This window comes from Phascolarctos cinereus, unplaced genomic scaffold, assembly GCF_003287225.1.
Source record: "Phascolarctos cinereus isolate Bilbo 61053 unplaced genomic scaffold, phaCin_HiC Scaffold_5;HRSCAF=322, whole genome shotgun sequence".
Lineage (NCBI taxonomy): Eukaryota > Metazoa > Chordata > Mammalia > Diprotodontia > Phascolarctidae > Phascolarctos > Phascolarctos cinereus.
In genome coordinates this window covers 36,719,628-36,743,047 of record NW_027555958.1, presented here as the reverse complement: position 1 = coordinate 36,743,047, position 23,420 = coordinate 36,719,628, and the positions used below count along the sequence as shown (strand labels likewise).

At 47.7% G+C, this 23,420-nt stretch overlaps 1 protein-coding gene across 1 annotated transcript; it reads left to right on the top strand.

Annotated features, from left to right (window-relative positions):
• Window positions 1-281: 281 nt before the first annotated feature.
• On the top strand, window positions 282-23,108 carry UTP6 (UTP6 small subunit processome component). Its single transcript, XM_020963324.2, has 19 exons — window positions 282-448; window positions 2,036-2,120; window positions 3,260-3,301; window positions 4,311-4,403; window positions 5,725-5,772; window positions 7,225-7,288; window positions 7,766-7,884; window positions 9,403-9,480; window positions 10,204-10,285; window positions 10,685-10,766; window positions 12,433-12,614; window positions 14,204-14,283; window positions 15,702-15,779; window positions 17,358-17,537; window positions 17,844-17,924; window positions 18,994-19,103; window positions 19,647-19,713; window positions 20,347-20,419; window positions 20,835-23,108. Exons 1-19 carry the CDS (start codon window positions 357-359, stop codon window positions 20,990-20,992), a joined length of 1,794 nt encoding a protein of 597 aa, XP_020818983.1. The 5' UTR covers window positions 282-356; the 3' UTR covers window positions 20,993-23,108.
• Window positions 23,109-23,420: the final 312 nt, after the last annotated feature.

Here is a 23,420-nt window from a genome sequence, read left to right as displayed (position 1 = left end):
AAATGCTGCAGATTGATTGGTCCGTGAGCATTGAACGGGACTTTTAAACTTTGTTTCTCCAGCTAAGCATGCCTTCTCTTCTTCTCTTTGCGCCTGCGCCTAGTCTCACAAGTCCCGCCCCCTCCGCAGAATGCCCCTCCCCTGCGCCTACGGACTTCCGCCAAGCTATAGCGGCAAAAACAACCCGCTCTGTAGCAAGCGAGCCTGGAATCGCCTGCGGGGGGCGGGTAAGCGACGAACCACGTGCTCGCCCGGCAGGTCGGAGGGTAAAGGTTGGAAAACATTTCCGGCAGAGGGTCTGCGCATGCGCGCCGGTTCCGGTGCTGCTTTACTCCACTCAGCCCGGAGCCGAGACCATGGCGGAGATCATCGAGCAGCATATAGAGGACCGACTCCCGGAGCTGCTGCAGCTGGAGCGGGTCGGGCTTTTCACGCGCAAGGAGATTAAGTGAGTTCGCCGCGGGTTTGGGGGGTGGTGTCCCGAGGGAGCGGCGGACGCGGGAGGCGGACCACGTGCGGCGGCCGACGTAACGTTTGCTCCTCGCAGGGGCAGATGGCGTGGGCGGCGTCCTTGCTTCGTGGAGGCTCCGCGCGCGGGCACTACTTGGCTTGGGCAGTGGGCGCCCCAGGCATCCTGTTCGCCTGCCCCCAGGTGTTCCACACTGCTCCTTCTGCTGGTGGAGCACCTGGCTTGTCGGGTCCCTTGTGTGACGCCGCCCCTTAGTGTCCGGGAGGCCAGTCTTGAAGCCGGCGGGAAGGCTCAGTGTCTGGAATGGGTGATTAGTCAGCGAGCCTTCTGGCTCCACCTACAGGCTAAAGGGAGCATTGCTTACCCCGCCGGGAGGGAGGGATGGAGATGCTCTTGGTACCTCGAGGATGCTGTCTGTCGTCATCATCTTTATCCTCAAAATCACCAAGCACTTACTAAGCCCCAGTTGTATTCCAGTCATTGTGCTAAGCACTGGGAGTAGATATAAAGAAAGGTTCTCAGGGACATTACAGTCTCACGGGACAGTATGCAAGCAACCATGTGCAAATGAGATATAGAAAAGGAATACAGAAAACATTTGGCGAGTGCCTGCTGTGTGCGGGCATTGTGCTAAGCAGTGGTAATAGATACAAAGAAAGATAGAAGCAGTGTCTGCTGTTCAAGGTGCTTAAAGTCAAATGGAGGAGACAGTATGCAGACAACTATGTACAAATTGCATATAGAAAGGACATATAAAGCATCTTATTAAATGTCTATTATATGCCAGGCACTGTGCTAAGGACTGGTAATAGATACAAAGAGGCATAAACAACCCCTGCCCTCAAGGAGCTTACATTCTAACATAGGAGACAACGTGCAGACAATTAATATGGTGTATATGGGAGACAGTCTTGGAGGGAAGATACTAGCCAAGTGGGAGGGAGTACCAGAAAATGCCTCCTGAAAACGGTGGGATTTGAGTTGAGACTTGAAGGAAAACAGGGTAGCTTAGGTGGAGGTCAGTCAGTAAACAGGCATTTATTTAGCACCTACTGTGTGTCAGTCCCTGAGTTAAGTGTTGCAGATCAGGAGGTGGGAGAGCATTTCAGGCACGGGGAACAGCCAGTAAGAGACATGGAGCTGGGCCATGGGAGTGTTGTGTGAGGACCAGTAAGTGGAAGAGAGTTGAGTAAAGAAGACTGGAAAGATAGGAAGGGGCCTTGTTGTGCAGGGCTTTAAAAGCTCAACAGAATTATGTATTTAATCCTGGAGGTAGTAGGGGGCCACTGCAGTTTATTGGGTAAGGAGGTAATGTGTGGTTAGACCTGAGTTTTAGCAAGATACTGGCAGTGAATGGAGGGTGGGCTAGAGGGAGGAGAGATCTAGCTGCACTAAGCCTTAAGTTCATTTTTTGCCTTGTGTTGCCTGAGGAGCTTCGGATGGTTTAACTGTTGCTGTATTGTGGTTTTAAAACATTTTGAAATGTGGCTTGGGTTTAAAAAAGCATAGCTGCTTATGTAGTCTCTGCTTTTCAGGGGTTTATTTTAAGCTGTTTTATTTTCTCAGGGCTGTCATTAAGAAGGCCTCAGCTCTAGAATACAAAGTACAAAGAAGAGCTCTTTTTAAGGAAGACTTTATCAATTATATCCAAGTGAGTGGATTGTTTATTCCCTGCAATTTTATTCCTTTTTCACCTAACTAATGAATGGGTGAACTTGGCATTGATGCCTACTTTTGTAGAATGGATTTTTAAATACCTAACTTGGAACATTTAGAAAAGGAAACGTTGATAGCAGATAGTCAGCATATACTTTCATTGAGAATGTGTCATGGCCACCTAAAATTATTTCCTTTTTTGGTGGGGCTTCAAGAAGGGTAGATCTGGGGAATAAAGATTTAGTATCTCTTATTTTCAGTAAGGCATTTAATAAAATTCAATCCTAGGCTGCACATTTTGAAAGGGCACCAGCCATGTGAAACAAATCCAGACGAATGAAAGGATTAAAGATCTAGAAATTGTCATATGAAATACTGTTTGAGGGTTCAGGAGCCTTGGAGAGAAGAAAACTTGGGAGGGATACACTGTGGGCTGCAGGAATGAATGAACACTGGCTCTGGTGTCAGAGCACGTGGGTTCAAATCCTGCCTCAGACACTTGCTAGGTCTATGGCCTTACAAAGTGCTTCAAGTTCCCTAGGTTTCAGTTTCTTCTCTGTGGCAGGCCTAGGATCAGCAGGTGGAGGTGACCTGGAGGCAGGTTCTGGATCTCCATGAACTTTCTTCCCCATGAGCTCTCTTTTGGTAAAATGGGCTCCTTGGGGAGGGGGCTCAGGCCTCTGGGCACAGTCAGAAGCCAGGGGGTTTGGAATGGGTTGGGAAGGCCGAGCTACCTCCCTTTGAGGTACCTTTTGATTCTTAGTCATGGTTGTAGTCAGAACCAGCTTCCTTGACGTTAGAAGTGCTGACTAAATGGGCCAGTTGTAGAGGGAGCCCGCTGATTCTGTTTGAGTCAATTTCTAGACGTATATTTAGCACCAGGTGCAGTCTGCTGAATTCCTGGTCTTGCTGAGAATTATTATTGCTGTAAATTGCACACTTGACAGTCAGTCATCCTTGATTACCATATGCCATGATTTTTGTAGCTGCTAGACCTTGTCCATAGCTTTTAGCTCTTCAACTAGCTCCTTTTTTTTAAAGTTTTTTTTTTAATCTTGAAAGTTCAGAATTTTTCTGTTATTCCTCTTCTCTCTGTGTATATTCTGACATGGCATGTTGTCTTCTTCCCTGTAGTATGAAATCAATCTTCTGGAACTGATCAAGAAGAGAAGAGCAGTAAGTAAATGAATTTCCAGGGTTGGGGGAGGAAACAACAACAAAATGTAACATGCTCTTCGGCAGCTTGCCCCCAGCCAACTAGACGTTGGGAGGGGCCGGCTCTTGGCTGTGCTGCGCTCTGTGAGCCTTCAGTGGGCACCAAGTAATGTTTGGTTTTGGTGCTTTGGGGCTGTAAACACTGTAGGAGTTAATGCTGATGATTTTACTTCTCCCCTGCCACGGGTGTGTTAAATTATTCCTCTTGACCTGTAAGTGTTGGCAGTGTTGAATCAGGGCAGATGTGAGTGAGGTGGTGGTTCCTTTGGCCTCTGGACAGCCAAGAGCTGGTGGGGCATCCAACTAGCTATGGACAGAGGGGGCTTGGTTTACTAGATGGGGCACACAGAAAGGGGGCCTACCACATTTGGTTCAGTTTGCTTGATGTTTGCTGAGCAGCAAACATGGTCTGTTCAAATCTAGAGTTGCCCCTGGTGGGGCAGGGCTGGGCTGCCAGTGGGACAAGCTGTTTCTGGGGCCAGATGTTGGGAAGTTTCTTAAGCCCACCAATGTCCATTTTTAATTCTGTCCACTCAGTTCAACAGATATTAAATTAAGTGCCTACTGTGTACAAGGCTCTGTGCTAGGGGCTGGGGACATAGGGTCACAAAGGAAACAAGTCCTTCCTGCAAGGAGCTTACTAGGGGAGCGGGGGGGGGGGCAGAGGGGGAGCATATACGCAGAAGGTGCTGAGAAAGAGGCTTCTAGGGTCCATGCTACCCAAAAGGTTGAGCAAGGCAGAGCCAGAGGCTGTAGGGTGAAGATTTCAATCAGGGCAGTGACGTGGTTGGACCTGTGCCTAATCAGGGGAGGCTGTTAATCCCAGTAGTTGAAGTTGGGGTGAGGAGGAGAGGTGGTGTGGGCTCTGAGAGATTAGGGAGCAGTAGAATCCCCTTCAGAGCTGGTGTTGGGCCGATGGTGGGGCTGTGGGGTCCACCCGGAGGTTGAGGCTTTGTCTTTTGGTCCTCAGCGTACTGGATACGTATTTAAGAAGGAGGAGATCGAGTTTTCGATTGTGCACAGAATACAGAACCTCTTCCGTCGAGCCACAGCCAAATGGAAGGTCAGCGGGTTTGGGGCTTTGTGGATGGTGGGAGGTGGCACTGCTTGTAAAGCAATGGCCTGAGTTTTAAAAACCCACCCAAGGGTGCCAGGATTTGTGTACCGGCTGCCTGGTGGTGTTCTTCACGTTAGCACCTGTGGGGTGATTCCTTCTCATATCTAGGCACATTTTTGGTGTTTTCTGAAAATAGACTGGCTACGTTTCCTTCTCTTTTTATTTATCATCCACTGGGTTAGGGGATGGAGAGGGAAGAGGAATGGGCTGGGGGAAGACAGACCCTGACTTCTCCCTTGCAGATTTCTTTTTTTTTTTGTGAGGCAGTTGGTGTTAAGTGACTTGCCCAGAGTCACATAGCTAGGAAGTATTATGTGTCTGAGGCCGGATTTGAACTCAGGTCCTCCTGACTCCAGGGCCAGTGCTCTATCCACTGCGCCACCCAGCTGCCCCATCCCTTGCAGATTTCTAGAAGTGGGACAGTGAATGGCTTTGGTGTGTCAGCTGTTGTGTGAGAAACCATGAGCCAGTGAGGGGAAGGCTGGTAGGGTCAGTGCTCTTTGTGGCAGTCAGGAGAGCTGAATTCGAGGGCCTTTTGCCACGACCTTGGTGTGACTTTGGCCGATCCCCTTCTGTCCCTAGCCCTGGGTTCCCTGCTCCGTGAAATGAGGGTTTGGATGCCTGATCTCTTAGTCCTTTCCGGCTCTGACAGTTTGGTGAAGCCACCCGAGGCCTGCCAGTGGAATCGCTGGGGCTGTGCTTGCCACTGACCCCCTTTGTGACCCCTCCCTGGGCCTGCCGCTCCCTGCTCCGTAGGAGCCTCCGAGGCCCCTTCCAGCCTAAGTCTTTGTACAGTCTGTTCAGAGTCAGTTCTGAGTAGGGGGCAGTTTCGCCTCAGAGCTGATCCCTTTACATAGAGGGGAAGGGATTTCCCCCAGGGACTTGCCTCAGTTAGTTAGGGGCAGGGCAGAGGTAGGACTGGAACCCATGTCCTCTCAGCCTGGATTTAGAGCTTTCTCTACTGTACGGTGTTACCTTCTGCTCAGGAGAATAAAAAGAAAAGTGAGCATCACGCTTGTGTCTGAGGGATTTGTAGTTAATGAGTGGTCATTACCTGCTCCTCCCCCCTCCCCCGAAATGATGCAAAAGAAGGTAACGGTCCATCTTTCTGTCTTTGAGGATTGGCTTTTTGATTAGGGCACGGGTAGGGATATATTTGGAAATGAAGAGGATATAAAAACAAAAGATTAAGAGGTTTAAAATTTGTTTATTGTGACTATATGAAATACCGATAAAGAATGTGGTTTCTGTTATGTGTTTCCTATAGGAAGATATTCAGCTCTGGCTTTCTCACGTAGCCTTTTGTAAGAAATGGGTGAGTATGAGGGGTTTACTTTTCCCCCCCTCCCTCTCCTTTATTTCCTTACCTTTCATTCCTTTTGGACAGTGTCTCCCTACCCCCAAGCCATACATGTGATTTGATTGCAGAGCCCCATGATTTTCACTGAAGGTTGGGAAGAAATGACTGTCACTTAGTTCAAGAAACAAGCCGCACATCTTGTGAGCAGAGCTCACTGTGCTGGGCAGGCTGCATGGCCAGGATCAGATGCAGATTCTTCTTCTAGAACATGGAGGGGTGTGGGCTAAACGGCTCTCTGTGGGACACAATATTTGTTGAATTTTCATGGTCCACCTTGATAGGGCACTTTTCCTCCTCGGGCCTTGTGAGGTGGGTAGTAGGAGGTGTAATTATCTCAATTTACAGATGGGAAAGCTTCCATGAGGTGAGAGGGTAAGTGACTTGTCCAGCTTGCCATGGCTGCTTAGTGCCAAAGCAGAGACTAGACCACTAAGCCTGCTGCTCTTTGCCCTACCGTACACAGCAGCACTACCCCCCCCCATAAAAGGTGGGCACAGAATTTGGGAATAGATTTAAAGAAGGGACAAGGACCTATCGGAGGACCTATCTCCTGCATCTTAAATGCGAGCCTTAGTTCTCTCTAGTGGATGGATTTCCAAGTGAGTCATAAAAATATCTTTTTTTTTGGTATAAGTCAGAATTTTATCTTGGAGTTTGTGAGATTAGGTTTTAAAGATGTTTTGATGGCTATATTTCAATATCATTGGTTCTCTTTGTCATTCTGTCATTTCATTTTATGCATTTAAAACATGACTGAGAAAGGGGTCCATAGGGTACCCTAGACTGTTGCCAAAGGAATCCACGTGCAGGAAAGGTTAAGAACCCTGCTACAAATGAAGGTCAGGAAATTGGAATGTAACTTTGATTTGCTTTAGGATGTTTGGACCGTGGAAGACAATAGAATTCCACCTCAGACACCTTTCTTTGTGACAAGTTGTTTATCAAGTCGTTTATCCTCTCAGCCTCAGTTTCTCCATCTGTAAAATGGAGGTAATAATAGCACTTATCTCTCAGAGTTATTTGGAGTAGGACACGATATAACATAGGCTGTCCCAAAAGTCTTAGGGCAGTTTAAAGTTTTGATAGTTTAAAATGGCAGTAAGACTTTGGGGATCCTGTGTATGTGTAAAGTGCTTTGCACACTTGGGCTGTGTATATGTCCATTATTACTTATGGCCTTGTTTTGTCATTGGAATTAGTGTGGTTAGATAACCTTTAGTTCTAGTTTCATTGTGACTGCTCTGGGATCCTGGCCCCCAGGAGTCCGGCAGAAGAGAATTGGGCTGAGGCCTCATTGTGAGTGCCTCCTGTGTCCTGGGGCCTCAGTAAGTGAAGGGCTGATCTGGCCTAGACTGAGGAGTGATAATTCTTTGCACTTAAAGCAGACTTTTTTCTTATCTCTTACAGAATAACAAGACCCAAATTAGTAAAATATTCTCTTCCTTGTTGGCCATTCATCCAAACAAACCAGGTATGGTGGATTGGGACTCTTTTTACATGCTGGTTTATAAAGGCTTAGCTATTTTAAGAACATTTAGGGGGAGGCTGGGGGGCCTGGTGGAGCTCTGTGGCTCAACTTGGATAGTGTGGGAAGGAGGCCTGGCCTACCTTAGCCACCTCCAAGGACTTTACTTTAACAATGGTAGGCAAATAAATGTAAGGTGGTCAGATTTTGGAGGGATCCCTGTTGGACTCTCAGCTGCTTCTTGAGACAGTCCGATAGGGTTTAAAGGGCAGGGAAAATGACTGACCCAGATTTTAAAGAACAGCATTTTGTTTTAGGCAGAGAATTTGTTTTTCAACTTGATGGCTGGCTTAATTAGTATTGAACTCTGCTAAGAGTTCAATAAACAATGAAAGGATTTAAATCGAGTTCTTGCTGGGTTTGGGATAGCCGTTGATTATCAGCAAAGGAATCTGGTTTGCTTTTTTTCCTGTCTCCGGACAGCCTTGTGGATCATGGCAGCCAAATGGGAAATGGAGGATCGCCTCTCTTCGGAAAGCGCCAGGCATCTCTTTCTGCGGGCGCTGCGTTTCCACCCAGAGTCTCCCAAACTTTATCAAGAAGTAAGTATGCCTCAGCTGGGGATCAGGCAGTGGCAGAGTCTCTTCCATTTTAATGTTGCCAGTTAAATTAGGTGGGTAGTATTATTCTGGATATAGTCGCACTCTGAAAATGGAGCCTTTTCTTAAAAAGCAACAGCAGCAAAAAACCCAACCCTGAGGTGTAGCAGGGCACTGCGTAGGATTACCAAGGAGGCCAGTTGATCAAAAAAACAAAAACCAAGTTTCTGGGCCCTAGGTTAAGGACCTCTGCTTTATATTGGAGTCTAGTGAGGGAAAAAAAAGATCTCAGGAGAGCCTGAATCAGGACTGAATTGGAGACAGAAGAGCTGGTGCTGACCCCAGGGCAGGGCAGAGATGTGAGCGGTCCTGCCGTACAGCTCTGAGGGCCTGGGAGCTCAGGCCTACCTCTCTGTGGCAGGAGAGCATGATGACCTTCATCCCCTCCTTCCCCCCTCTGCTCTTTTCCTCTTTCCTTCTTGAGCTCCTCCCTTCCTTTCTCTTCCCTCTTCTTGGAACCACACCCTGCTTTGCTTGTGATTTCTTCTTTCAGGGTTCCTAGGAAGTGGACAGCCAGGCATTCACTTAATGAATGCATGCTAGAGTTCTTTGGGGAATTGAGGCTGACAAAGCAGGAATTCAGGCTGTCCTGGAGGCTCGGTGAGTGCTCCAGCCAGCGTGGGTCCGTTCATGAATGGCTTTCCAACCCCTTGGCCTCAAAGGGAAGGGTATTTTTGGTCTCCATCTTAAAGGCCTCATAGCAGTCACAGCCCTATTGTAGTTACTATGCCATTTAGTTATGATGACATCAGAACCACCTTTTCCTGAGGGCCTCCGACATAATTTGGTAATTCTTCTGCTGTTATTATTGTTAACACGTGTTTTAATTACAAACTTAACTCTGAACGAAACCAAGTAGGCCTATTGAAATCTGGAATACCTGCCACACAAAACCTTTGTTTAGCATTTAACGAAGGCAGTTAACCAGCAAAGGCAAGAACCGGGGCTTTTGTTCTTTGTTCTCTCCTGGGCCTGTCTGAGGGTCCACATCTGGCTTTGTTTGTTCTCGTTGGGCTTTTAAAACCTAGTATTTCTGTAGGTAACTGGCAGGCACGTTAAGCTGTAGTATTGTCTTTGAGAGCAAAGCACAAGAGAAATGCTAACAGTTTATTTTATGGTAGAAGTAAAGTATGGATTTAGCCCTATGATTATTGTATAATGCAGTGATAACATCATGGCTGACTGAGGGTTGCAGTGCACTTTGTGCACCTCATTTCATCTGATCCTCACAAGCGCCCCGTGAGGGAGATTCTGTGGTCAGTATCACCTCCGTTTTTAGATGATCGAGTCTAAGAGGTAAGTGATGGAGAGGTCTTTGCTGCCTCCAGGAAACTGGTCGCTTTGATTCTCTGTTTACCCATTTCCACCTTGGCCATCGTGGGGTGCTGTTTTTGCCCAGTTTTCAGGGGAAGGGGAAAAGTAGTTTTTTCCCCCCAAAGTTATCTCTTGCCCCATCTTTAGTATTTTAGGATGGAGCTAATGCATGCTGAGAAGCAGAGGAAAGAGAAGCAGGAGTTTGAACAAGCAAAAATGGATTTGGTAAGATCCTTAACCTGTGCAGGTGGGGGCCTTTGTTCCTATTTGAGAGTCAGATGCGTCCCTGGGGATGTGGTGGGGGGGGGGGTGGAGGTCTCTTGTCCTGCTGGTGCCACAGAGCCGAGATTATTAGTGGACTTAGAAAGTTCCCAACGCAGAAGAGAGATGTCAGCACAACTGGTTTTAACAATGGTTGTGATAAGAAAACATGTCAGCAGCCCAGTAGAAATCACTGAAGTTTTCTGAAAAGGGGACTAAAGGTTCTAGTACTGGGGTGTGGGGGAGACTATATTGAGAGGTGATTGAAAAATATAACTGGAAGAGAAGTAAAGTTTATCAAGTACTTTTTAGAAAAGCCCAAACAAAAAATGAAATCACTCAGGAAAGACTGACTAAAGTGAGATTCCCTGAAACCTCTTTTAATTTCTTTTTATTTTAAAGAGTTGAAGGGATGAGATGAGGTGGATTAAAATGCACTCTGTCCAGCTTTCACTGTTTGTCCTGTCCTCACAATAAACAGATCAGAGACAGGAACCATTTTCAGTATGAGTTTTAGGGACCATCTAGTCCAGCCTTCTTGTGTTACAGCTGAGGAAACTAAGGCCCGAGAAGTTTGGATCTCCCTAGGTTTCCCTGGCTAGTTAGAAGCCAGGCCTCCGACGTACTGTCGAAGTTTCTCCTGCTGTGCTTTGGTGCTCACGCGTTTGGGTTTCTGACACTCTTTAGGAAGAACTCGATTTTCCAGAAGAAATCCTAAGTGGTGGCTTGGCACGGATTGTTTATAAAGAAGCTGTGAGTAAGATCAAAGGTACGCCTCCTACTCTAGAGGGGAGCAGGGACCGTTTGATTGTTATGACATACAGGAGAAGCGAAAGCAGCCCAGCAGCTAGTGTGGAGGCTCGTGCTTAGAGTTTGGGTCTCTCCTGAGACAGAATGAGCCCTGTCGTGCTCAGAAAATGCTTAACTCCATTGGCACCCACTTAAACATTCACCTGGTATTTAGCGAGTGCCTAGTGCTGGACTGTGCCATGCACCATGGGGTGGAGGACTCGGATGAAGTGGATGGCTTGGGGTGGGATGCCACCAAAGGACTGAAGACCTAGACAAGCTGAAAGTCAGCAGAACGTCCGAAGCCCAGCGGGGAACGGATATTCCTTGCTCTGCAGATGTGTTGACATTGATCCCTTTTCTGCCGTCTTTATTTTAGGTGCTGAATTTCATCTTTCGTTACTTTCAATTGCAAAGTTATTCACTTTTGCTGGAGATCTTCAGAAAGAGATTTATGACCAGTAAGTGGAGGCAGGAGGTGGAGACGTGTTGCGGGTGGCTGTTTTTGGGGCGTGTAGTTCTAGAGGAAGCAAGCATCATCATCATCATCATCGTCATCATTATCACCACTGGCATTTACAGAGAGCTTTGTGGTTCACAGTCCTTTCATTTCATTTCATACCTTATTTCATTTCATATTCACGCTGATCTTGGGAAGTGGGGCTCTGATCATCTCCATTTTACAGATGAGGACACTGAGGCACACAAAGGTTAAGTGGTTTTCCCGGGGTCACAAAACCAGAAAGTATCTGAGGCAGGATTCACACTTGGGTCTTCCTCACACCAAGTCCTGCACTGTAGACACTGGGCCAGGAGAGACGTCAGCAAACCAGTGGGAAGTGAGGTCTGTGAAGGTGTAATGGGCACGCTGGTTCCAGAGAGGAGACGTGGGAGGAAGCTGACCTCCTGTCCAGCGTGGACACTCTGGTGCTGCCAGGATGGCCCAGCCAGTCCAAAGCTCAGCTTGGATGCGCTCATCCTCTGTGACTGTTCTGAGGAATGTCCCTGAGATGGGGAGCGAGGGAGCCTGGTGTGGGGACTGGTGGGGATGTAAAAACGAGATGCCCACCCACCGGGATGAGGAGAGGGAGGAGGAGCGATTCCTTCCTTGGAAGTCGTCTGTGTTGGGAGGGCTCAGCTTCCTGGTGAGAGTCCTGAGTGGTGTGGCGGGAGGGCGGTGGGGGCAGCCTGGATGGGAGGGGTTCTCCAGCCTGGGCAGAGCAGCGCTGATGAGGCTTGCTGCTGCTCCTGCCGCAGAGGCTGTGAATGGTCCCCTCCACTGAGACCCATTCAATGATGGCAGCGCGAGCAGCATCGCCTGTTTAAGTAGCAGGTGCCCAATAAGTGTCCACAGCATCATAGATTCAGAGTCAGAAGGGAGTGGAGATGTCAGATCCAACTCCGAGGAAATTGAAGCATGAGATGTTAGTTTTAGAGGTGGGGAAACGGAGGCACAGAAGTTATGCTGCTTGCCCTGAATTATGTAGCTAGTAAGGGCCAGAGCTGGAATTTGAACCCAGGTCTTCTTACTGCAATACATAGTGGATAAAGCACTGGACTTGGAATCAGGAACTAGCTGTGAAACCCAGGACAAGTTGATAAACCTCTGTTTGCCTCAGTTTCCTCAACTGTAAAATGGGGATCATACCAACATCTATCTTTTGGGGTTGTTGTGAAGATCAAATGAGATAACGTTTGTAAGGCCTTCAGCACGGTGCCTGGCACGTAGCACGTAGGTGCTACATAAATTCTCATTCCTAGAGTGCTGGCCCTGAAGTCAGGAGGACCTGAGTTCAAATCCAGCCTCAGACCAAACACTTGACACTTACTAGCTGTGTCACCCTGGGCAAGTCACTTAACCCCAATTGCCTAAAACCAAAATACAAACAAACATAAATGCTAATTCCCTTCCTCTGCCTAGGTCCATTGACATAGTTCATTCTAGAAGCCTGAATTTGCACTGTGGCTTGAGTGCCCCTTCCAGGGGACCCTAGGTTTCTGCCTGTGGCCATGGTTCTGAGGTTGTTACAAAGGTCTGCTGGGGTGCTGACCGCAGTCAGGTCAGCTGAGCTCCTTTTCCCTGGCTTCCCTAGGACAGGGCAGGTGGGAGGAATCTCTTTGTTCCAGCCTACAGGTTCTGCATGCTGGAGACCCCCTCACCTGGGATTTTGTGGCTCGGCGAGAGCTGGAGCTGGAGTCTCAGCCACTTGGAGAACTCGCGTCCAAACAAGGGAAAGCCGCGGAAGTGGCCCGCAGGGAGGAGCGCTGCTGTGCTGTCTACGAGGAGGCCGTGAGCTCTCTGGCCACAGGTTTGTCTTCCTGGCTGCAGTCAAGAAATAAATCCTGCGATCTGTGCCTGAAATGGGTTTGACCTCCCACAGAGAGTCATGCCAACCCTGTTCTCCATCTGCCACTCGCTCACTGGCTGGGTCATCCTGGGCAAGTCACTCCACCCGCAGTGGGCCTCAGTTTCCCCATCTGTAAAATGATGATGTTGAAACTCTGTGGCTCCAAATCTGCCATGCTAAGGCTGTGAGGTTTTAAACGTTTTCTGTTATTACTCCATCTTCCTCCTTGATGAGCATGGTGCACAGCATATCCCAACAAACTTGCCTTCTGCTTTTCTGTGGCTCCCAAGCTGAGGACAGGTGTTACATTTGGAATCGCCCACTCCTGGTCTAGACACCAGTGATACTTCATTTTCATGGGAACTCCCCTTGCAGAATCTCCTTTCATGGCTTCAGCCCAGCCACTGAGGTTTGGTGACTTGTCCAGGGTCTTTCTGCCAGTGGGCATCAAGGCAAGACCTGACCCCAGGTCTCCCTGGTTGCTATCCGCTGAATCTCTCCTAGTGCATATGTTAGGAGGAACAAATAATTCAACAAAAAGAATCAAATGTATGCAATACAGTCAGGGGTAAAATCTTATATGAAACATAACATTTAACAAAGCAGAAGGAACCGAATGAATTAAGAAGCAGCAGACAAACCGCTCTGGTTCTGGCCTCCTTCCTCCCTCCCTTCCTTTTAGTCTTCCCTACCCTCTCCTCTTCTCCTGTCGCCCTTTCTCCCTTCTCCCCACTCACACTGTCTGGAATGGCTCTGGTGCACCTGAGGAAATTTTGCTCACAGAGTAATGTCAGTAGTAATGATGGTAGCCTTGTTTGGGAAAGGATTGTGGGTAAAATTCTACTTTTTACCATAGGCATTTTTTTTTTGCTTTGTGTTTTGGTGAGGCAGTCAGGGTTAAGTGACTTGCCCAGGGTCACACAGCTAGTGTCAAGTGTCTGAGGTCAGATTTGAACCCCGGTCCTCCTGACTCCAAGGTTGGAGCACTATCTACTGTGCCACTTAGCTGCCCCTACCATAGGCATTTTTTAAAAAATACATTGGAAAAGACCTTTCATTTTTCTTTGTTTTCCTTGGTAATGCTCTGTGGTTAAGTATTGAATAGAATTTCTTACCCCGTGGTGTTGCCTCAGCCTGATTCTGCAGTTGCTGGGATGTCTCGCTTCCTAGCCCATGAACCTGGGTGATGGGCTGCTTTGAGGTAGCAAGAGCTTACATTTCCCTTTGCCAAAAAGTAGCAGCTGTGGTTGGAATGAGGATCTGGTCTCACCGATTACTCGTCTGTCTTTTTCTTTTAAAACAAACAAACGAATGAATGAAGTGCATTTTCTGTAGATAATAACTAGCAGCAAAACCAAACAAACAAAATAAGGTTAAAATCTCAACCCTGAAGCCCTCGGGGTTTCAACCAGACGGAACTAAGCCAGTGCCAAAGATGCTTCTGACTTGTGTCCCGCCATGGGTCAGTTAGAAGTTCTGCCACCTTTGACCCACTTAAAAAAACAAAACAAAAGTTGTTGTCATGTGTGATGTTCTTTCTGACTTTACAGAGGCCATGTGGAAGTGTTATGTCACCTTCTGCTTGGAGCGATTTAATAGGAAAACGAATAACAAGGAGCTAAGAGAGAAGGTAAGGCGCAGATCATATCACGTGATCAGGGGGCAGCCTGTGGACCCATGGGTGCCCAGGGAAAACCCACCTTTGAGAATTGGCCACCCATTTCGTAACCCTTTTCTCAGAGCCTTAAATAAGGTTTGATTTTCTGCAGATCAACATAATTTAAAAACTCTTACTGTCTGGGTCAAGATCATTCGTGTTAAATTCTTATTTTTTTTTTTTTAGAATTCATTTAGCCTTTATTTTTAAAAGAAATTTTTTTCAACCAAAAATCAATTTTTTCTCCTTTCCCACCTCTTCCATTGGGGGAAAAAAAGGAAAGTCCCTTACAACTAGCATGCATAGTCAAACAAAACATTGCAATGTTGGCCTCATCCAGCAGTCTGTAACTCAGTCTGCACCTTGGGCCCATCCCCTGTCAGGAGGTGGACAGGATGCTTCATCATGGATCCTTTGATGTGGGGGCTGGTCATTGTGTGGGCCAGAGTTCTCAAGTCCTTCAGACTTGTTTGTCTTTACAGTGGTGGTGTCATTCTGGTAGTCGTCCTGGTTCTGCTCACTTCACTTTGCATCAGTTCAGAAATCTTCCTGGGTTTTTCTTAAATCATTCCCTCCATTTTTTACAGGGTAATAAGAATTCCATCATGTTCATAGGCCATCATTTATCCAACCGTTTGCCAGTTGATGAGCAGCCCCTTGTTTTCAGGTTCTTTGTGTCACAGATAGAGCTACTGTAAATAGTCATATACTTGTCTCCTTTTCCGAGGTGGAGGCCTCGTAGTGGTACTGCTGGGTCAAGGTGTGCAGATGAATTCGGATGATTAGTGTTGGGGGTGCAGTCTCAAATTGTTTTCCAGGATGCCTCTGCCCCTGCGAGTCATGCAGCGTTCCTGGGCCTTGCCAGAGGTAGTTGTGGAGTCCCCTGCAGCTCTGACTCTGGTGGTGCTTGTGCGATCTTGGATCCTAGGACTGTCATCATCTCTGTGCCTCTGGAGTCACCCCAGGCTGTCACGGGCCAGCTCTGGCTCTGGCTCACCAGGCCCCAGGCTTCTACCACATTTCTAGGCCTTTTTCGTGCCGCACCAACACATGTCCAGCTCCCTTTTCTTAGTTTACTGCTCCCCATTAGGATGTTGACATCTTGAGGCCTGGGGGAACTGTATTACTTCTTTTTATTTTTATTCCCAGTGCTTAGCAAAGTGCCTGGTAAGGGCTCAGTGAATGTCTGTCTATCCATCCATCTGTCTATCTATCCATCCCTTTAGCTGTGTTATATTCCCCCTCTATTTCCACTGCAGTTTCACCATTGGGGAACAGTAGCCTCCTTTCCTGAATTGTCAGGAGTATTGTAAAACGCTCCTATTCAAGGTCCTTTCAAGGGCCCTTTCACCAGGATTTCGTGATGGACTCTGGGCCCTTTGTGATTTCAGAGGCAGGAGCGGGCCATGGATGTGTTCAAGAGGGCTCATGAAGCCAGGCTGCTGTCTGAAGACCTGTACCAGCAGTGGGTAAGGTGGTGGGCTAATGTTGTTCTCTTGGGCGGTGAGTTCTGTCAGAGCCCTGCGTGGCCGCTTTCTTGTGGGCTCTTGGTTCTCCTTGGGGGTCGGGGGGGGATGGGCCCTTTGAAGGCCAGCAGCCTTCAGCAGCGACTCCTCGCCAGTGGCATCGCAGGATGAGGACTGTTTCGGCTGCAGCAATTTTTGCTCTTTTTTAAAGTACGTTTTTATTTTATTTTTTCACTTAAACATACATTTTGTCTCCTCCTCTCTATAACAAACATTCTCAGTTTGACAAAAGGCACTGCTGGCCTGGCCACATCCAGGAGCAGTTCTGAGTCTCAGCTCTGTCCGGGGTGGGCAGCGAGGCTTCCTCTGCATCGCTTCTCCAGGGTCTTGGTTGGACACGGGCGTTTGTCAGGGGTCCTGAATCTTCCATTGTCTGTCTTCCCGGTGTTATTGTTCTGGTTTTCTCCCCTTCGCTCTGCCTCCGTTCACACAAGTCTTGGCAGGCTTTTCTGCACCTGGCTCTTCTGTCATTTCTTACCGCACACTTATTTCAGTACATGGCGTACCATCGTTTATTCAGCCGCTCCCCCAAAAGATGGAAACTCCCTAAATTTCCATTCCTCTGTTGCCACTGCAGAAGAGAGATGGGGTGGGGGCGGGGAACTGAGACCCAGGGAACCACTGCACTGCTCACAGACCAGCTCCTGAGATCCTGTCACCCAGGGGTCTGCTTCCCCACCCTCTCTGGGGCAGTCCTGATTCATCGATGTGGTGGTAATATATTTATTTGGAAGCAGTAATTTGTGTACAGTATGATCGGTAGGGTTTCCACTGGATAGAGTAGAGGTGTGTAACTGACCAGACTTCTGCCATTGGAGGGGGCTGAGGTGACAGGAGCCTTTGAGGCCATCTCAGCTGCCCCCGAGGAGTCTTAACCCAGAGAGATGAAGGGATTCCCCCAAGTTTCCACAGGGGAGTGGCAGAGCTGGATTGACTCCAGAGCGAGCCCTCTGCCCCCTGCCCGGCCCTGCCAGGTTTGGCCCTTCCACATTTGCAAGATGGTTTACATAGGCCCTCTGCTTGGAGCCTCATAGCAGCCCAGGATGGGGGGTGAGCAGGGAGGGGCTGCTGCAGGTATCCTCATCTCCCTGGTCTGCCAGGCCCCTGTCTGGGCTCCTGCGGCTGGGCTCCTGGGTGGTCTCGCCTTGCAGATACAGCACTGGTCACTCGCCTATGCTGCTTCTCAGGCATATCTGGGGTTTTTTTGGAGGGGGAGGGTCCATGGTTCTAGTACAGTTTATTCCTCAGTAAGCTGTCTTCCCAGTCTGAGACTTTCCAGGGTCCCCTGTTCCTTTCTCACCATGTCTCTCATTTTTTGGTTATGTTTATTCACCTCCTACAAAGAATAGACAAGAGTTGAGAGAGGAGGAGACCCTCCCACCTGACTTTGCCTGCTGGTGGCCACCCCAGTTGAGGTTGCTCAGGTGTAGGGAGAGGTTTTGGACCTCCCTCCGGTCTTTCACTGTGGACACTGAGGAGCTGACCGGGATTACAGCTCCAGTGTTCTTTTATTTTGTGTAGCTTGACTTGTTGCTGGGCCTGGGCCTCACTGAGGTTGCTCTGGGAGCGGCCCTGGCCATGACGGACTGCTGCCCGGACTCGGCCCCCAGGTGGCAGCTGCAGCTGCAGGTGCTGATCAGGTTGGAGAGCAGTGAGGTCAATGAGCGTTTTGAGGAAGCCATTCAGCACCTGAGGGCCAAGGTCAGTGAATCCTGCCGCCCCCAGGGTCCTGGGGCTGTGCTTTCTGCACACGTACGGCTGGCATTGCCTGCAGTGGGCTGGGGTGGGGTTCCTTGAAGCTGTCCTTTCCCTAGAAACTGGCTGTCACCCCAGGGTGCCTCACAGGTGGCAGATCATCAGCTCCCTCTGTGCAGGGACTGTTTCCCTGGCACATTGTAGGCGCTTAACAGATGCTTGTTGATTGGCTCATTACTGGTCCTGGAGTGCCTGTAGTTTGCAGCTCACAGCCAGCAGCTCAGCTCTTCTCAGTTTGTTTTTTGTTTGCAGGATTGTTTGCCATTGTGGAGTTTGTGGGTAGAGTGGAGCGAAGGGGCCCACAGTGAAGCAGACACCGAAGCCCTCTTCCAGGTGGGCCTGGGGGAGGTCCCTGACGGCTCTCGGCCGGCTCTTCTTTCTCCTGCTTCTGCACTTGTCACAAGCTTAGTATCATCAGGGCAGGGCAGAAAAGTGGGGAGAGCCTGGGCCTGGGTTCAGATCCCTTCTCCGGGCCTTAACTCCCTGGCTGACTGGCCATTTGCACTCTGCTGGGCCTTGTTTAACTCCTCTGAGGTCTCTTCTGGCTTAAGATTTAGGGCCCTGGAAATCAAACCTTAGGTAAAAACCTTCACACTTAGTGAAGCTGAACCAGCCCAGTGAACCTGAAGCAAGGGAGGAGTAATATGTGTGTGTGTGTGTGTGTGTGTACGTACACATCACGTATGTGCATGTGTGCATGCACGTGTGTATATGCGTGTATATGTATATGCATCCATACATGCATGCACATGTCTATGTTGCATGCATGCTTGTGTATATGTGCATATGGTATATGGTATGTGTATGTGTGTCAGGATGGTTCGGGTTCTGTTGACCTGGCTTTACCTCACATTGTAGAAGTAGCCTCCCCATCTCCTGGTGTTGGCCACATTTGATTTTTGAGGAATCACGACAGTCTCTTTGTACACGAATATACATTAGTAATGCCTTCAGCTCATTTCCCACCGTTCGATAGATGTACCAGTTGCTTCCCATTCTTTGGCCATCACAGGTGGAGTGGGGTTGCTGCCCCAGGCAGTTCTCATGGGGGTAGAGTTGTAGCTGGGCTCTCTGAGGCCCCTGGGCCTGCCCTGTCTGCCCTGTCCCTCGTCTCAGGACTCCTGGGCCTTTCCATGGGTCTGCAGCTGAATCTGCCCAAGTAGAGGGTGAGCTCCTTGAGAGTAGGGGCCATTTGACTTTTTCTCTTGTATCCCCAGTGCTCAGCAAGTGCCTGACAGACTATTTTTCATTCTTTGATTCAGTCACTGGCAAACAAACTCATTCTGTGGCTGCCTTAGAAGGCATGGTTTGAAGCCTCCAGCTCTCCAGTGGGTTGGCTTGGGGGTGACATTTCTGTGAATTTTCCTTATGTAGATTGTTTCTGATTTCTTCCATGTGGCAGAAATCTCTCCTTGCTACTGTCCCTGCTGACTCTGTGATCATGAAAGAGAAATACCTTGATTGGGCTTATCGGACCGGCGGCCACAAGAAGGCAAAAAAAGTCTTTATCAGGTTAGACAAACTGTCCCTGCAGGTGCCCCATGGTGTCTGTCCTGTCACTGGCTTGGCCCTTCTCCTCTTTGCCAAACTTTGGAATTCTCTGTCACATCTGCTCTTGAAAAAGATGACTTGTGACTTTTTGGGCCTTGTCATGCAATATGTGGTAGAGACAAATTTGGGCCATGGTTCTGCAGGCTGATGCTACAGGCTCATGACTGGCAGTTGTGACTGATAGACTAGATTTTTTGTAAAATTCTGCTAAAAACCCAAAACAAATCTAGGTCCAAAATGAGTAATTTTAAAGTTGGTTCTTGAAACAGAAACGAGGGGTATAAGGAAGAGGGGCCTAGGGTGGTGAAACAAAGTGAATGATGACAAAGAGAAGTCATTGCCCACTTAAAACACTGGCAGTCAGTGTTGGTGGTGGTTGGGCGTGAGTCCAGAGCTCATCTAGTGAGCCTAACTTGCTGCTACCTCATGCATGGGCCTTGTTCACTATGGGGTTCTTCCACAGTAATAGGCATGTGGGAAAAGTAAAACATTTCTTCTCTGTAGTTTACGAGAAAACCGCCCATTTTCAGTTCAGTTCTTCAAGAGGATGATCCAGATTGAAAAGGAGCAGGTAAGTGAGTGGGGGCATCGATCACTGTTTCCTAATTATTTTGAGAGGCCTCCAGCTACGTGGGGGTGGGGTGGGAGTGGAAGTGGGGAAGGGGGGGGGGATTAAGAAAGAGGCTTAGCAAACTTTGGATCCTGGAGTCCCCTGGCCTGCCCCTCTGCAGTGCGGACCACTTAGCAGGTATGACCAACAAAGTGAAGAATCAGAAGAGAAAACCATGAGAGCCAAGGCCTGGCTTTGGGAGAACTTCTATGGACGACACTTTGCTTGTCCATAAAATAAGTGGGTTCTGTTTACGGTGCAGAAGTTTCCCGGCTGAATCTAATCTAAACTGTAATTGGATTTGCATGTAAAAGCACCAACGGGTTGTTAGGGTCACTGTGCTAGGAAGGCAGGCTCTCCCTACCCGGAAAAACATGGAAAACAACCCCAGAGCTGAGAGAGGGATGAGGGTAGGACAGGCTTGTATCAGCTTCTCTTGAGAAATAACAGAAGGAAGCAAGCTTAAGATGAAGTAATTGGCATTTAGGGTAACCAGAAGAGAGAGCTTCTTTTCTTGGAAAATATGTGATGCTGAATCAGGCCGCTGAAGGATTGCCCTGTGTCCTGAGCTCTCCTGTCCACTTCTTTTGTCAGGAAACCTGTAAGATGTTGAACTTAAGAGAATACTATGAGAGAGCCTTGAGAGAGTTTGGTTCTGTGAATTCAGGTGATGAACCTTTTTTCTGTTGGAAGTATGTGTATGGGGGGAGATGGGGTTACTGACTCCCCTGTAAACATATTTTTGGAATCTGGGCCTTATCTGTGGAGAGGGGTAGGTTTGTATTCATTTTCTTCTGTGTCCTAGATCCCTTGGGCTATCTATCAGTCTGGTGAAGCCTATGAGCCCCTTCTCAGAGTCATATTTTTAAAAAAATGCCTAAAACACATAGGACTTTATAAAGGAAACCAATTATAGTAACGTGCTGTTATCAGAATACCCATCATTTTTTACGAGTGACCTGAGCTCTTCTGGCCTCCAGAACTCTTGGGTCTGGTGAAGGCCAGAGGCTTGGTTATTGCTGGGGCAGCATGCCAGGGAGTGGGGTGCATGCACTAGTGTGACTGATTTTTCTTCTTTTAAGACCTGTGGTTGGATTACATCAAGGAGGAGTTGAACCACCCTTGTGGCAAACCAGAGAACTGTGGGCAGATCCATTGGAGAGCCATGAAGATGCTGCAGGGTGAACTGGTGGAGGAGTTTGTGGCCAAATACACTTTTCTCCAGATTGGCCAGTTGTAGGAAGAGCCAGCAGCTGGACTTGTGGACTCTAAGAAACCCCTGTGGTGGATTTACATTCTAGGTAGATCTATCATTTATTTGTACAGAGATGTCTGCCTTTGATTCACAGTGAATATCGAACTCTGCTGTCTGATTCTGCTGGAATTCCCATTTGGCATCTTTGATCTGGAGGAGAGAGTTAGTGAAGGCTGTTGTCCATCTGGAACAGAAACAAACCTTTTCTACTCCACTGCCCTTTTTCAGAGCTGACAAAATCGGAACGACATTCTTCTTTCCTTCCAGATTTATATTGGGGGTCAGGAGTTGAGGGAATAAGTTTTGTTCTCTTGTCGCTTCAGTCCTGTCCCTTCTGGGTTTTGTTTATGTTTTGAAAGGCCACAAGAACATTTCTTTTCTGAAAAGCACCCAAAGTGTATTTGAGCTCATGAAGCTTAGTGGAGGGAGGAGGAGAAGGCACACTCTTGGGTGTTCTATCTTTTTAAAATACTTAGGAAAGCATAAAATATTACAGACCTAGAAGAAGGCACAATTTTAGGGCAGGGGATCCTTGTGCTTTAGCAAACCAGTTCAACGAATATTAACCATCTGTGTTACTTGGCCATGAGCCAATGAAATACCAGTCTCTGAAGAATCAAGATTAGAAATTACTTAAAGAACAGCAAAGAAACACTGTGGGTATACCAAGGACAAATTGTACACATAGAATGTTGCAAAAGATCTTGGAGCTGTAGGACTGGGAAAAGTGGTGGTGGTGAAGTTTGGAGCTGGGCTTAAAGAAGCAAGCTTGAGATTTGGAGCCTAGTAAATGGAAAGATGGTTGTGGGAGGAACATTTACCATGGAGAAGAGAAGGCTGGGAGGGGTAGTAGTGGAATGGGACATGATAACAGTCTTCAAGTATTTGGGGGGCTATCTTGTGGAAGAAGTATCAGACTTGTTCTGCCTGGCCTCAGAGGGCAGAATTAAGTAATGTTTGGAAATCGAGAAGGCAGATTTTGACTTTTGACAATTTTCTTTTTTTTTTTTTGTCTTTGACTGATACATTTATTAGAACAGTTATAAACTCTTACATGGTTTTACATAATATGACAAAGGCTGGTTCACTTGAACTGTTGGGACAGATGAATCTGGATTTTTCAGGTATCATCTGACGAAAAACAATGGCTATTTAATTTCCACTAAAGGTCTAGATATAATAGCTAGCATTTATATAGTGCCTTAAGGGCAGGTAGGTAGTGCAATGGATACAGCACCAGGCCTGAAATCAGGAAGACTCATCTTCTTGAGTGCCAATCTGGCTTCAGACACTTCCCAGTGTGTGACCCTGGACAAGTCACTTCACCCTGTTTGCTTCTGTTCCTCATGTGTAAAATGAACTGGAGAAGGAAATGTCAAACACTCCAGTTGCTTTGCCAAGAAAATCCCAAATGGGGTCATGAAGAATCAGGCACAACTAAACAACAGCAACATCGTAGAATGCTTTATGGATTACAAAGCTCTTCTGTATTATTTCACCTGATCTTCACAACTACCCCAGGAGACAGTTGCTATCATTGTCGCCATTTTATAGATTAGGGAACTGAGGTTGAGGGAGTCTGAATGACTTGCCCAACATCATAGAACTAATAAGTTTGACAATTTTCTTAGAGATTCTAGAGCTATCTAATTCTGGAATGGACAAGAGGTAGTGAACTCCCCGTTATCATAGGTTTTCAATCCCAACTAGAATTCTAATTAATTGTTAGAAATGTTGGAGAGGCAATTCTTGCTTCAGGGTTGTACTGGATTACATTTGAAGGTCCTTCCATCTCAGATTCTGAAATAGGGAATTTGTGAGGAAGGGGACATTTTTGGAATGTTAAAAGTCTGGAGGGCAGCTAGGTGGAACAGTGGATGGAGAACTGGCCCTGGAGTCAGGAGGACTTGGGTTCACATTCAGCCTCAGATACATGATACTCACAGCTGTGTGACCCTGGGCAAGTTACTTAACCCCAATTGCCTCACCAAAAAAAAAAAAGTCTGTGGGACATCCAGGTAGGCATTTGTAAATACGAGATTCAAACTCCAGGGGAGAGATTTGGCTTCAATAAACAGATTGGGGAATTGTTGATAATTGATACTGTGGTGATAATTGATACAGTGGGAGTGGATGATAGTGTGGAGAGGTGAGATTAGAGTCAGTTAGCTAAAAGCCACAAGCCTCATGTCTGGTGCAAAGGACTTTTCTACTTGCTCAGAGAACTGCTGTCTGAATAGTGCTGTGTGGGGTGATTCCTCTCAGCCCCCATCTTGTGGGTCTAGTAGCAGCTGAAGATCACAGCCTATAGTCTGGGTCAGGACAGGAAGGAGAGCACAGGGAGAGAAAGCCCCTGGTGATTTGTACTGGTTGGGCTGCCCAGCCTACAGTAGGATGCACTGGGAGTGGGGAA

Coding starts and splice junctions, on each gene's coding strand:
- UTP6 (XM_020963324.2), top strand. CDS start 357: ATGGCGGAGATCATCGAGCAGCATATAGAGGACCGACTCCCGGAGCTG. Junction 2,121..3,259: donor ACTTTATCAATTATATCCAA/GTGAGTGGATTG, acceptor TCTTCCCTGTAG/TATGAAATCAATCTTCTGGA. Junction 20,420..20,834: donor GTTTGGTTCTGTGAATTCAG/GTGATGAACCTT, acceptor TCTTCTTTTAAG/ACCTGTGGTTGGATTACATC.